At 39.9% G+C, this 13,108-nt stretch overlaps 1 protein-coding gene across 4 annotated transcripts in view; it reads left to right on the top strand.

Annotated features, from left to right (window-relative positions):
* Positions 1 to 13,108, top strand: part of cpo (carboxypeptidase O) — a 54,057-nt gene that overhangs the window by 35,907 nt on the left and 5,042 nt on the right. For 2 of the 4 annotated variants that reach the window (XM_047355760.1, XM_047355761.1), the window contains exons 3-8: positions 11,206 to 11,245; positions 11,326 to 11,427; positions 11,514 to 11,618; positions 12,202 to 12,318; positions 12,604 to 12,694; positions 12,812 to 13,014. In XM_047355760.1, the coding sequence (XP_047211716.1) occupies positions 11,237 to 11,245; positions 11,326 to 11,427; positions 11,514 to 11,618; positions 12,202 to 12,318; positions 12,604 to 12,694; positions 12,812 to 13,014 (627 nt within the window). In that variant the 5' untranslated portion in view covers positions 11,206 to 11,236. Of the gene's footprint in view, positions 1 to 10,929; positions 11,077 to 11,205; positions 11,246 to 11,325; positions 11,428 to 11,513; positions 11,619 to 12,201; positions 12,319 to 12,603; positions 12,695 to 12,811; positions 13,015 to 13,108 lie in introns of those variants that run through there. The other 2 variants (XM_047355759.1, XM_047355762.1) reach the window with 2 other exon arrangements.

Here is a 13,108-nt window from a genome sequence, read left to right as displayed (position 1 = left end):
GGGTTTGAGACTTTTTTGGTGGAAAAAACTCCACAAAGATAGAAATCAGTGTTGGTTTTCCTTAGTATGTAGCATTTGGCCTGTTGAGCTTTGGCCTTATCTGACCATTCTTTCTCATGTTTGCTGGGAGTTTTGGTACAACTGGACTCTATTTACTGATTACGTGTCATCTGAAGGCAATTTAGTCCACTGTATTTTATTTAGGGGAGTTTGATGAAAGGTTTTTGAACACACTTTTTAAAACGTTGCCCAGGCTCTAATTGTTGGCCAATTTTGTTTTAATGATTTAAAATCCTTTGATATATCAGTTTAAATGCAGCACATGACTAATTAAAATTCAACTTAAATATTTTAAGAACTAATTTAGTCTGCAAGTTGCATGCGTCATCAGATTTGTCAGGATTCATTTTGGTTCATTTTAGTGTAGAATATCGTTTTTATCGCTGTCTCCCAGAGAATGGATGCAGCTGTATTTTCTGCACCAGGGAGCAACCTTCAAATCTTCCAGCATGTGCGGTGGCGAGTGGGTCAATCAGCCACAATTTGAAGAGGTTCACAGAAACGTAACAAGCTCTCTTCCTTAAATTGTCTGGTGTTTTAAAGAACAGCATGGTGCCGTGGCTATGAAGCCATGGATACTGCACATCCTGTGTTTTTGATGAGAGCGGTTTACACATTGTATATGAACCCACCGTCCTGTTTACACACCGACTGATTTGAAATGTGTTGTTTAAAAGTAGAAAATGTATTGGAGATTTTGTTTTTTTAAGTCTGTGGAACAACTATTACATTTCCATTTGGCAGACCTGCAAGAAAACAATGAGATGTTCGGGAGCTTCTGAGGTGCAGCATGATGGCTTTGTTTAAGGGGAACAATTTGAGAAAGCCTCAGGATTTAATTTACTTCATGAGTTACCTCTTGAGAAACAGATATCAATAGTACGGAGGCAGCAGGGATCGGGGGGGCAGCTTGTTCTGTGGGGGAGGTATGCTGCATGGTTTGTTTTTGTCAGGAAGTTGCTGTCGGCCCTGGTGATAGTTTTACAAGTGTGCTCGCTGCTTTTATCCTGCTCTAATGTGTGGGAGGTATATCTATATATGTGTGTGTATGTGCGTTGCTCCAGCTTGACTAATGTTCTGGTGTTTTTTTCCAAACACTGATAGCAGCCTATTAAAGCATTGCCAAAAGTTTCGTTCGTCCTCTTCCTCTCGAGCAATCATTGTTGTGCTTTGCAGCACTAGCTTATTGATCTCTGCTGCCCTAAGGGGTTTTGCACAGGTCAAGATTGCTATGTCTGAGGTTTTTGAACTATTTGGGTGAGAACATTGTATCTCATTTGAGGTTTTTGTTGGTATTTTGAAATTGAAAGTAATTTGGTTTTTTATAAAAATGCAAATCTGAAAGTGTATTGTACATTTATATTTAGTCTCCTTTACTCTCATACCCCTAAAAAATGTAATTCAACCAATGGCACTATTACTACGGATGATCTAGCACCTATATGTCCCACTGTGACACATGGTGGTGCCAGCATCACCATGTGTCACAGTGGGAACCAGGGACAGGGTCATCAGCAGGGACAGGGTCAGATCTGGTGTTGGACCATTTGTTTACTTAATATTGGACCATTTGCACTTTGCTGGATGCCACTATGCCCTTTTCAACGTCATCGGCCATTTTGTACCGCAGGATAGCCTGTTCTTTCAAATCCCGGCGGGCACCGCGTCTGATATGACTGGGCGTCCCAAGTCTGACGTCACAAGACACTAAATAGGAAGGCGCCCATTTTGAGGGCTCGCCTTTAGCTGGAGACCGTGACGCGGTGACCACGCAACTGAAGCATCAACTGGAGAAGAGTCCCGAGTGGATTTCATTTATTCTCCTTCGTTGGCCAACGAAAAATTCATGAACAAGGTTTCTGGAATGAGAAGGCCAGAAATTTCACTTTGCCGATCGAAGACGTGAGTTTAACACGTAACCAAAACCACGGAGTTTCAAGGAGACGCAACTTTCCCTCCATGCTCGGTTCTAGCCGACTGCTGACGGTCAGATCATATTTTTCCTTTTTGCCAAGGAGGACAAAGGACGAAAATTGACCGCTCTTCCTGAAGTTAACTGTGGACGCACATTAACTTCCAACTTTTTTTCTCCTCTCTTCAACTCTGCTCAGAAGGAAGACAACGACAAGTAAAACCCATCCTTTATTTTTATTTCTTTCTTAGAAAGTCTGGGCAGGGTACAGCAAGTTTTAGTGCGATTAAATTCGCCATTTAATCTAAGGTGTTCTGAATTATATGTGCATGTAACCTTTTTATTGAAACTTTGACGTGCCGTGTTGGATCTCTGGAAGCTGCTGTGCTACCCAACTTGTGTAAATATTGCATGGTAGTATTACATCACTCTTTGATTTACTTGTTTATATTGTAAACAGCCCATTAGTCTTCCTTATTCTTTCACTTTGCTTGGTAGTTAGTTGGATTGTTTTAGCATAGTAAAGAGTTTGTTGATTGAAATATATTTGACTTTGAGTTGACTTCTTTTTGTTAATAAATTCTTGTATTTTAAAAAATTGTGTGAATTCATTCTGTGTGTGCAGAGTTTTGCTGTTCAATAATGTCAGAGCTTGGCTCATCCCTTTCAATTTTGTCCTAATACCATCGCCTTATTGGGCTGGTATTCACAGGACAACCCTTAACAGACCGAAATATTATTTAATAAAATATTAAGTGTTAACATTAAATATTAAATAATATATTCATATTCATAATCACAACAAAATGATGAATTATGTGTGCCCCTAACCTGAGGACAGATACAGTAAAAGATCCTGCAGAACAATGTGAAATAATCACCATTTTGTTTCGCACATTGATTGGGATAAAAATGTCTTCCTTGCTTCCTTTCAATTACTCAGTGAACTCAAGCTGCAAGTACCTGAATTTAATTTGATTCTGTGACAATGTGTCAGTTCATTTAAGCATAAAAATGACTGATATAATAACTGCTTTCATCATCAGGTTTAGAAAGGCAGTCAGAGAGGGAAATGAGTTCTCAAGTTCTCTCACATGACATGAATCTAATAAATGTACAGGTTTATTGTTTTTTAACTCTAAAAATTAATAATGTTGGAATCTTGATCTTTAATTCCACGCAATATTAATCCATGACTTTAACATAGGAACAAAGAGTAGATGGAAACCGCCTCTTCACTAGTTTCAAACCTCTCTTTCTGTAGGTAATTAGTAAGATTTCATTGACAGTACTGTTAGTTACTTTGCAAATTAGTCTGAGTGTTTATCGGGTTTTGTATAGATTCACATAAATTCCTGTGGCATGCAACTCAATCGTGTAAGATGCTTTCAGCATATAATGGTATGCAGATTGAATCCAGCATTGTTGCCCAGTGCCTTGAATCTGTTACAGCCAGCAAACCTTTATTTAATTTGGAACCACCCAGGAACTGCTGCTCATTCAGTTCAATGCAGGTCACTTGTGTTCAGTTTATTTATATAATGCCTGTTTAATATGCAGTACTGTGAAAAGTATTTGCCCGCTTACAGATTTCTCCTGTTTTTGTGTTTTTCTTATTCCTAACATTTCATATTTTTAACAAATTCAATAATGGTAACTGTAGTGTGATGGTCTGGGGCTGCTAAGACTCACTCCGGTTATGAAGCAGGACAATGATCCAAAGCACACTAGCTAGTCCACCTCTGAATATCTCAAAAAACATAATGGTTTTGAAGTGGCCTAATCAAAGACTAGATTTAAATCAAATTATATATAGATAATTATAGATATAGTATGCCATGACCTTAGACAGGCTCTCCGTGCTCGAAAATTCTTTTCTATGACAGAATGAAAACATTGTTATTGTTCCCAAGGGTAAAAAAAAAAAAGGAGCAAAACGTCTGTGAGGGGGCAAATCCTTGTTCATGGCATGGTAAAGACAGACAAGTCCAATTTATATCCAGTTCAGAGGTGGCTTATTGTTGAGACCGTTATCAACATTTCTTTGGAGACTCATCTGCAGGTCAGACCACCAGCCACCACAGTGCCACTGACCTCGCTTTCATGTCCTCCACACTTGATCATTTTTAAATTCTGCATTAACGCAACTTGTTTTCAAGTGAATCATAAATTATGACTACGTTTCTCCCAGTATGTTTACATGCATATTCATTTCTTGTGAATTTATGTTCCTGATCCAATTATAAATAATTAGACTTGTTACAATCTTATTTAGTCCAGACTTAATTAAAGTAAGCCCAAGTCATTCCAATACAACACAATGATATAGTCAATTACATAATATCCAATTCAATTCAATTGAAATACAGTCAAATTCAGTTAATAATTTAATGCCACTCTTTTTTGGCATTGAATTGTAGGAAATCCTACTAACATGGATTTGAAACGTTGCACATTTATGGTTTTTTAAAATTTTTAACATGTTGGTTGTTTGATATATTTGAACAGAGGCACTGTTTTCCTCTACTGCCTGTTTAACACTACAGTAAGCTAACTGTAGCACTAGCTTCCCATCAGTCTACACGGCCAGACTTTAACCGGATTTGTTCACTGTGCTTGAGTAAATGTATATTTCAATTATATTTGCATTACTAGTGCTCTTGGGTACTTAGGGACAGACAAATGAGTTAGCAGACAGTAAAGGCTCTGCAAACCTGGGCCAGCAACATGAAGGGCCTGTAGGGCCCCATCTCAACCTATTAAGCTGTGTGGTGCCCTGTAAATCAGACTCTCATCTAATACTCAGGAAGCCAAAAGTGAGGCATGAGTCCAAAGAAATCAATGAATAAGTCCAACACAAATCAAATGGCCAAGATATAATTCATAGCACGTCATTGTAACCCAGACGGAGTTGACTTTCAGAATGATCCATGAGAACTCTAAACGCCTCAGGAATGTTCACAAAAATATTTTCCTGCTGTACCTCTGCCACTGCAGGTTAACAAGCTCGCTAAACCGTGAGGAGGACTATAATTACATTATTCAATAACTTAAACCTCGTCTATATTTTTGCATCCCTATAGAACAAAATGTCCTTAGGTAAAAGTTAATTCACTTAATGCTGTTAACAGTCATTTAATTTCTTGGCTGCAAAGTTCCATAAGCTATTAGATGCTTGCAGTAAAATTAGGCATTCATGTTTGGAAGTGTATGCAACACAGCCTATAGAGAAGAAGTTGTTTTTTAAGGTTGCTTCGAAGTGCAACAGAGTGGTTTGTCTCTCTCCTCCTAAAGCATTAGAGCTTTTATCTGTCATTCTGAAGAAAGAGGCTGTGCTGTGTGTTTTGAACACACATAGACACAAACCGGGTTCGTGTACACCGTGCTTTGGCTCAGACAGGTCTTGTCTCTATATCTTATGAGCAACTCACAGAAAGACATGATGCACATGTCAGCAAAGGTGGAGGAACAAAGACTTGGTCTGCCAAGGCGTTGGAAAAGATGGCAAGCATTCTCCTCTTCAGACTATAACTGAACGTGAGAAAAAAAAGACAAGGCAGGATTCCTTCGTTAATTAATTTCCAAGTACTAAAACTTGGATTTTGTTTAGGAATTGCTAAGCACTGCTTCAAAGACCTTTGTGGAAGGCAATACCTCTAAACATATTGCCTTTGATAATTATGAATAAATCATTTTTCAGAACCCTATATCTGGCATTACTTATTGCTTCTGGGAAGTGCACTAACCTGTTGCTTTTGTGAGTGTTGCAAAAGCTAACACTAAACCTAAAATGATCTACAAAATAATATGTTAAATAATTAGACTAAGCTTTGAAACTGGTCTATGTTGCCAGTCCTGTAGAACCGGAAAGCAGGGAGGAGATAACAGAATCATAGTGAAATAACATTTTATTCAAGGGGAAACTCTTAGAAACACCTGTAGGTGGGCCTTAGGGAAACAACAATGAGCCAATGAATGAGACAGATGATAGCAACACGAGGATCTGGCGATGACTGAAAAAAACGGGAAGATACATACTCAGGCATGGTGGGATTACTGGTACAAGGACCGGTGACACTAATTAACTGAAAGTAGAGCAGCTGGGGAGAATGAACTGAGATACTGGGCACATTCCTTTACAGTCAGCCAGTGGATCATCCAGGAAGAAGGAATGATGCGGCACTGTGGAGGGAGATTTCCTCCTAAATGGAGAGCCAAGCATTTGCCAGCGGTACGAGGTCAGACATGAAATGTCATAGAGATAAGAGTTTAGTATGTCATTACTTGCTGACTTATACATATGAAGAGGAGGTTCACAACATAGAGGCAGGGTGTAACATCAGGAACCTGATTTTAAATACCAAAAGACATTTTAGGGATTTTAGGATATCAAGTAAAGCCAATCACAGTCTAGTAACCATCCGCACAGAGGCCATGGAGAGTGATCATCACTGAAGACCTCTTGGGTTGAAATATCAGCGTTTGTAGGAAAAACATAACAAGGACCTGCCTACCTCCCTCAGAAAATGCGGATCAGCAGCTGTAAATGCACAACAGACAGCAACTCCAATGAGCGACTTCCAGCTGCACCATCAATTGCCGGTTGGCCGGCAACATGCCCAGAGAACCTCCAAAGAAAGCGGTCCAGAAGGCATCGTGATCAGATGCCCGACCCACCTTGACTGTTGCTGATGCAGAGGAGAATTGGCCCATCTCTTTGGCTGAGAGACGCATCTGGACACAGAAAACACTGCTTCTGTCAGCCCACCAAGAACACTTTAAGACAGGAGAGCGACCGTGGACTCTTTTGCTCTGTGTTTGGGTGTCTGGAGGTTCTCACTTTGGATTTGATACCTTTAATACAAATGGGGTGCACTCAAAAAGTGGCTAAAAGCTTAAACTCAGATCTGACACTTAAAACACTGGTAAACAGTGATTTCTAATTCTTGGATTAAGGTCCAGACTGTCAAAATAAGGTGAGATCTTTCCATGTAATCCATGCAATATTTAGTAACTGCTCACAGTTAACTCCATAAAAGTTACAATAAATATCCTTATATCCTTATGTATAATCCATGCAATAATTATTAAAACACACAGTTGAAGCAGTGGGGAGTGAAACAAGCATGTTCTCATATTCTGGAGCTGAGAGACTGGAGAGGCCTGTGTGGAGCCACATATTATCTGCCACATGTTATCTGTCTTATCTTTTGCAAAAATATAAACAAGTATATCCAAAGAAATGATCTATGATGATTTTATATTCTTTCACATGTATTGAATAAAATTAGTAGTCTTTGATTAACAAGTTAAAAGACGTATGATTGAAATGTGGTTAAGAACTGAGAATTAGAGGAAAAACATTAAGTTTGACATTCTCAATCAGCTATATATGAAAGAAATATAACATTAAAGCATGAATAAAGAGAATGAAGTGATGATTTTGTAACTGTGTTTTAAAGTAAATGCTGGAAGCTGAAGAATGGAATGTGTAATACTGTGTAAAGTTTAAGACTGAGCAGATTAGGGAAAGAACTGTAGGATGACAAGGAGTGACGAGAGCCAGCTGCATGTTGACAGTGACGGGAGGATGCAACTACAGACCAGCGTGGCTATTATTGGCATCTCCAAGGCTAAGAAACAGAATCAGTAGGTCACAATGACCATGACTAAAGTATTGAGCAATAATCAAGAAGCTGAGCTAAATAGGTTGCGCTAGGCCATTTTAACACATGAATTTATTTGGATCTTAAACCATTCCATTGTAGCTCTGGTTGTATGTTTAGGGCTGAAAGGTAAACAGCTGCCTAATCTCAGGTCTTCTGCAGCCTCTACAGTGGCTTGTAAAAGTATTCATACCCCTTGAACTTTTCCACATATTGTCATATTACAACCACAAACATAAATATATTTTATTGGAATTTTATGTGAAAGACCAACACAAAGTGGCATACAATTGTGAAGTGGAACAAAAATTATGCATGATTTCTTTTTTTTTCTCTTTTTTACAAATAAAAAACTGAAAGTGCGTTGTGCAAAAGGATTTAGCCCCTTTTACTCTGAGTGCAACCAATTTGCTAATGACTAAATAGAGTCCACTTGTGTGTAATCTAATCTCAGTACAAATACAGCTGCTCTGTGACGGCCTCAGAGGTTAAGAGAAATATTGGGCTGCAAACAGCATCATGAAGACCAAGGAAAGCACCAGACAGGTCAGAGATAAAGTTGTGGAGACATTTAAAGCAGGTTTAGGCTATAAAAAGATTTCCCAAGCATTGAACATATCATAGAGCACTGTTCAATCCATCATCTGGAAATGGAAATAGTATGGCACAACTTAAACCTACCAAGACAAGGCCGTAACATACAGGCCAAACAAGGAGAGCACTGATCAGAGATGCAGCCAAGAGGCTCATTGTGACTCTGGACGAACTGCAGAGATCCACAGCTCAAGTGGGGGAATCTGTCCACAGGACAACTATTAGTCGTGCACTGCACAAATGTGGTCTTTATGGAAGATTGGCAAGACGAAAGCCATTTTTAAAAGAAAACCACAAGAAGTCCTGTTTTCAGTTTGCCAAAAGACATGTTGGGGACACAGCATACACGTGAAAGAAGGTGCTTTGGTCAGATGAGACCAAAATTGAACTTTTTTGCCAAAATGCAAAACACTATGTGTGGCGGAGAAGTAACACTGCACATCATTCTGAACACATCATACCCACTGTCGAATACGGTGGTGGCAGCATCATGCTCTTGGGGTGCTTCTCTTCAGCAGGGACAGGGAAGGTGGTCAGAGTTGCAGAGAAGATGGATGTAGCCAAATACAGGGCAATCTTGAAAGAAAACCTGTTGGAGTCTGCAAAAGACTTGAGACTGGGGCGGAGGTTCACCTTCCAGCAGGATAACAACCCTAGTAATAAAGCCAGGGCTACAATGGAATGATTTAAAACAAAACATATTAACGTGTTAGATTGGCCCAGTCAAAGTCCAGACCTAAACCCAATCGAGAATCTGTGGCAAGATCTGAAAACTGCTGTTCAGACATGCTCTCCATCTAATCTGACTGAGCTTGAGCTGTTCTGCAAAGAAGAATGGGAAAACATTTCAGTCACTAGATGTGCAAAGCTGGTAGAGACATACCCTAAAAGACTTGCAGCTGTAATTGCAGCAAAACTTGGTTCCACAAGGTATTGGCTCAGGGGGTTAAATACTTTTGCCCAATGCCCTTTTCAGTTTTTCATTTCACAATTGTATACTACTTTGTGTTGGTCTTTAACATAAAATTCCACAATAAAATATATTTATGTTTGTGGTTGTAATGTGACAAAATGTGGAAAAAATGACTTTGCCACTCTCTTTGATGTACCACAGTCCACTTGATCTCTGACAAATTACTAGCCTTCTTTAAGACATGAATTAAAAATTAGTTGTTACAAAAAGACACCCAATTTAAGGCCAAGGGTCATACTGTTGTGCCACAGTTGGCAAAGTGTGTTAGCTTATTTGAGGTTGCACAAGGGGCGCTGATTGCTACCTGCTGTTCCCTCCAGAAGCTATGACTATGTGAATATTTCTCATTCCGCCAGTTCAGTCACTGATTGTGCTCATTGACCATCTGCTTCGATTGGCCAATCAGTGATGTGATGTTACAGATTCTTCTAAAAGGTTCATGCTTTCAGTGAAGATTTAGTTGAGGTCAGAGAACCTCTTCATTGCTACACATATCAAACAGAGGAAGCTGTTGGACCCACAACAACAACAAAGATTATCTGATTTTAAAGGATAACACTGTCTTAACTGCAAGGAGTACTGTGGAAATACTTTGTGTTTGTGTTGGACCTTTGCTCTTTTCCCATTAGTAAAGCCATGATACTGTGTTTACAGCCTAGATGACTGATAATCTACAGAGATGGATTACTTTATTTGTGGTTATATCTCATCTAAAAGTTCAGTGAAAAAATCTTCCTGCAAGGATAAACTTTATTAACACTTGTCAAAAAGCATACCTGAAATCCACTAACATCTGGGTTTTGGTTGTTTAATCAGCTTTCAGTCCTGTTTAGAAAGATTTCCACTGATCAGAACAAAAGCTGCACTGAGGCCTGCAATAGTTGGTTCGGCTCTGTTAATGCAACAACTCACCATAAATAAGATAAGACGAGCTGTAGCTCTCTCTCTCTGTCCTGCTGTGTGAACTTACTTCCACAGTCCAATCCAAAATACTAAACTTACCTAATTTTCAGAGGAAGTTGTACTTGACTGGTCCACATCAGCAGGTAAACAGTATAATCGTCTCATGATGTAAGGCCACTCTTTCTGCTTGGACCCATAAAAACCACTAAACCAATGGTTTTTAACATCCATTTTAAAGATCTTTTGGAGCTCTGTTTATGTATCATAGTGGTGTGATCAAGGTCCAGACCTAAATCCATCTGAGAAGCTGTGGCGTGACTTCAAAGTTTATGTTCACATTTTCTCTCAATCCAGTCTAAATGTGCTTTAGATATTTTGCGATGAAGGATGGGCAGAAGTTTCACTCTCTGGATAGACAAATATACAAATGCATGCCACACTTTTCAGATTCTGATTTCTAAAACCCTTAAAAACTAAAACTGTATCATTTCACTTTGTAATGCTTCACTGCTTTCTGCTGGTTTGACTAGATTTGTAACTTGCAACTGAAACACGGCTGGTTTGGGTGTGACGGTAAAGCCTGATCCAAGTGTCAGCTCCCAGGACAGTCGTTTGACTCTCCTAAAAACCAAGCTTATGAGAGCATGCTTGCAGAGCAAATACCCTCCACAAACAAAGGTGTAAAGTAATAAAGGCTCCTAAAAGATTAGGCATTAACCATAGGACAGGACAGGACAGTGCTGCTAGCACTACATCCTGTGACATCCTGTCACTAACACTCTATAGGAGAGGCAAAGGTCATCCTTTATCAGATAAACATGTACATTAAGGCTTTGCAAAGGGAAGTGAGTCTGACGGTAACAAGTGGGCAGTCTGGCTGTTTCCTTTGACTAAGTGGCAATGCTGAACATGGTGGGTCTGAGCTTTGTGGCGTTGCTGTTAACAGTGGGGGCATCAACGCTGGAGAGGTGGGTTTTAATTATGAAAATTCCCCCAATGTTGTATTTGTTTGAAATTTTTTTCCGTTAAGAGATTTGTTCTTATCAAAGTACAGAAGTATAGGTAGGTTCTCATGTATTTCGTGCTTTAAACAACAGAGCGGAGTATGATTACTACAAGTACCATCCAATGGATGAGGTAAGAGAACCCGATCACTGCTTTCGCACATGCTAAAACACATGTCAATGATTAAAGTCCATTGATGTTCCACCTTACAGATCAGCAGCTGGATGGCTCAGATGGAGAAGGATCACCCTGATGTTGTGACCATAGTGGACTACGGGAAGACCTATGAGAACAGGACTATTAGCTTGCTGAGGGTGAACCAAATTTGGATTAAATAAATGCATTTGGTCAAAAGACTGGAATCTGTTGATATTTAGAGGTGCTTGAACTGGTTTTCCAGATTGGTTTGAAGACTGAAGCCAAAAAGAAGGCCATTTGGATGGACTGTGGTATTCATGCTAGAGAATGGATTGCTCCGGCCTTCTGCCAGTACTTTGTCAGACAGGTAAGAGAACTGTAAAACATAACTGGATGTACAGCACATTGCAAGTGTTCTTTCCCCTTGAACTTTTTCATATTTTGTTACAACCACAAAGTTAAACGTCATTGATTTAGGTTTTATGTGACAGTCTCAAGTCTTTTGGAACCTCTAACAAGTTTTCTTCCTGGATTTCCCCCGTATTTAGCTCCAACTATCCTCCCAACTCAACTCCAATCAACTTCCATCCCTGTGGAAGAAACATATCCCTACAGCATGATGCTGCCACCACCATATTTTGGCATGTTAATTGTCAAATACATAGCATTTTGTATGTGGGCCAAAACGAATTTTGGTGTCATCTAAACAGAGCACCATAAATTTGTGGAGTGAATGAGTAATATTTGTGCTGTCCGCCGTTTCTCCCACACAAGCTTTGATTCTGTGCAGCTCCTCCTGAGTTACCATGGGAACATTTGCTGCTTTGATGCTGTTTGTATTCTAATTAAGTTTGTGGTAGTAACGTGACAAAATTTGAAAAGTTACAGCTGGGACAATATGACATTTTATGCAGAATAAAGCTTTTTTAATCTGTTTTCTTTTGAATCAGATTCTCCAAACATACAAAACAGATGCTAAAATGGAAACGATGTTGACGAATATGGACTTCTACGTCACGCCGGTGCTCAACATAGACGGCTACATCTACTCCTGGAAGGACAGCTCAGTCAGTGCTTATATCTTGATGGATATTTGTCAAATCAAATTCAGTTGATCTCTAACAAAGCTCTGAAGCTGCATATGAGGAGGATATGAGAGGATATGCTATCAGGAAAACGGCACTCAAGTAAAAATGAGTTGCGGTTTAATCATTGAAGAAGATGATTTCCGATGATCCACATGCCCAAACTATAAGAGACATCGCCAGTTTCATATTCAGAGAATGTCAAGTGGTTAATTTCTTGCATTGCTGAATTTAGATACAGCTGACTGAACACTCTGATCTGTTCAGACCCGACTGTGGAGAAAGAACAGGTCACCAGGACCTTCAGGCGACTGCTACGGCACAGATCTCAACCGCAACTTTGATGCCAATTGGGGGAGTAAGTGTCTCATCAGTATCGTCCCCTCTGTTGAGCTTGGCATTGTGAAACAACTTGCTAGTTTGTGTCAGTAGGGAGGAGTGGTGTGACTTTTCTCTTTTCTGGCCTCTTTCACAGCTGTCGGAGTGTCGTTTAACTGCAGCTCCAACATCTACTGTGGGAGAGGGCCCATCTCAGAGCCCGAGGCCCAGGCCATCACTTACTTTGTTGGAAGCCGAAAGGAAGACTTCCTGTGTTTCCTCACCATCCACTCCTACGGCCAGCTGCTCCTGGTTCCCTACGGACACCCCGACTTCACTGCCTCCAACTACGATGAGCTGGTATTTACATCCCGGCATACAATCATGCATGCTTTGCACGTGCAATATTCCATACCCTTGCAGGACCATCTGTACTTGGAGTTTTTGCACCCAT

The sequence above is a fragment of the Girardinichthys multiradiatus genome, chromosome 24, assembly GCF_021462225.1.
Source record: "Girardinichthys multiradiatus isolate DD_20200921_A chromosome 24, DD_fGirMul_XY1, whole genome shotgun sequence".
NCBI classification, from domain to species: domain Eukaryota; kingdom Metazoa; phylum Chordata; class Actinopteri; order Cyprinodontiformes; family Goodeidae; genus Girardinichthys; species Girardinichthys multiradiatus.
The sequence above is the reverse complement of the archived record's forward strand: the minus strand, read 5'-3'. Positions and strand labels throughout refer to the sequence as shown.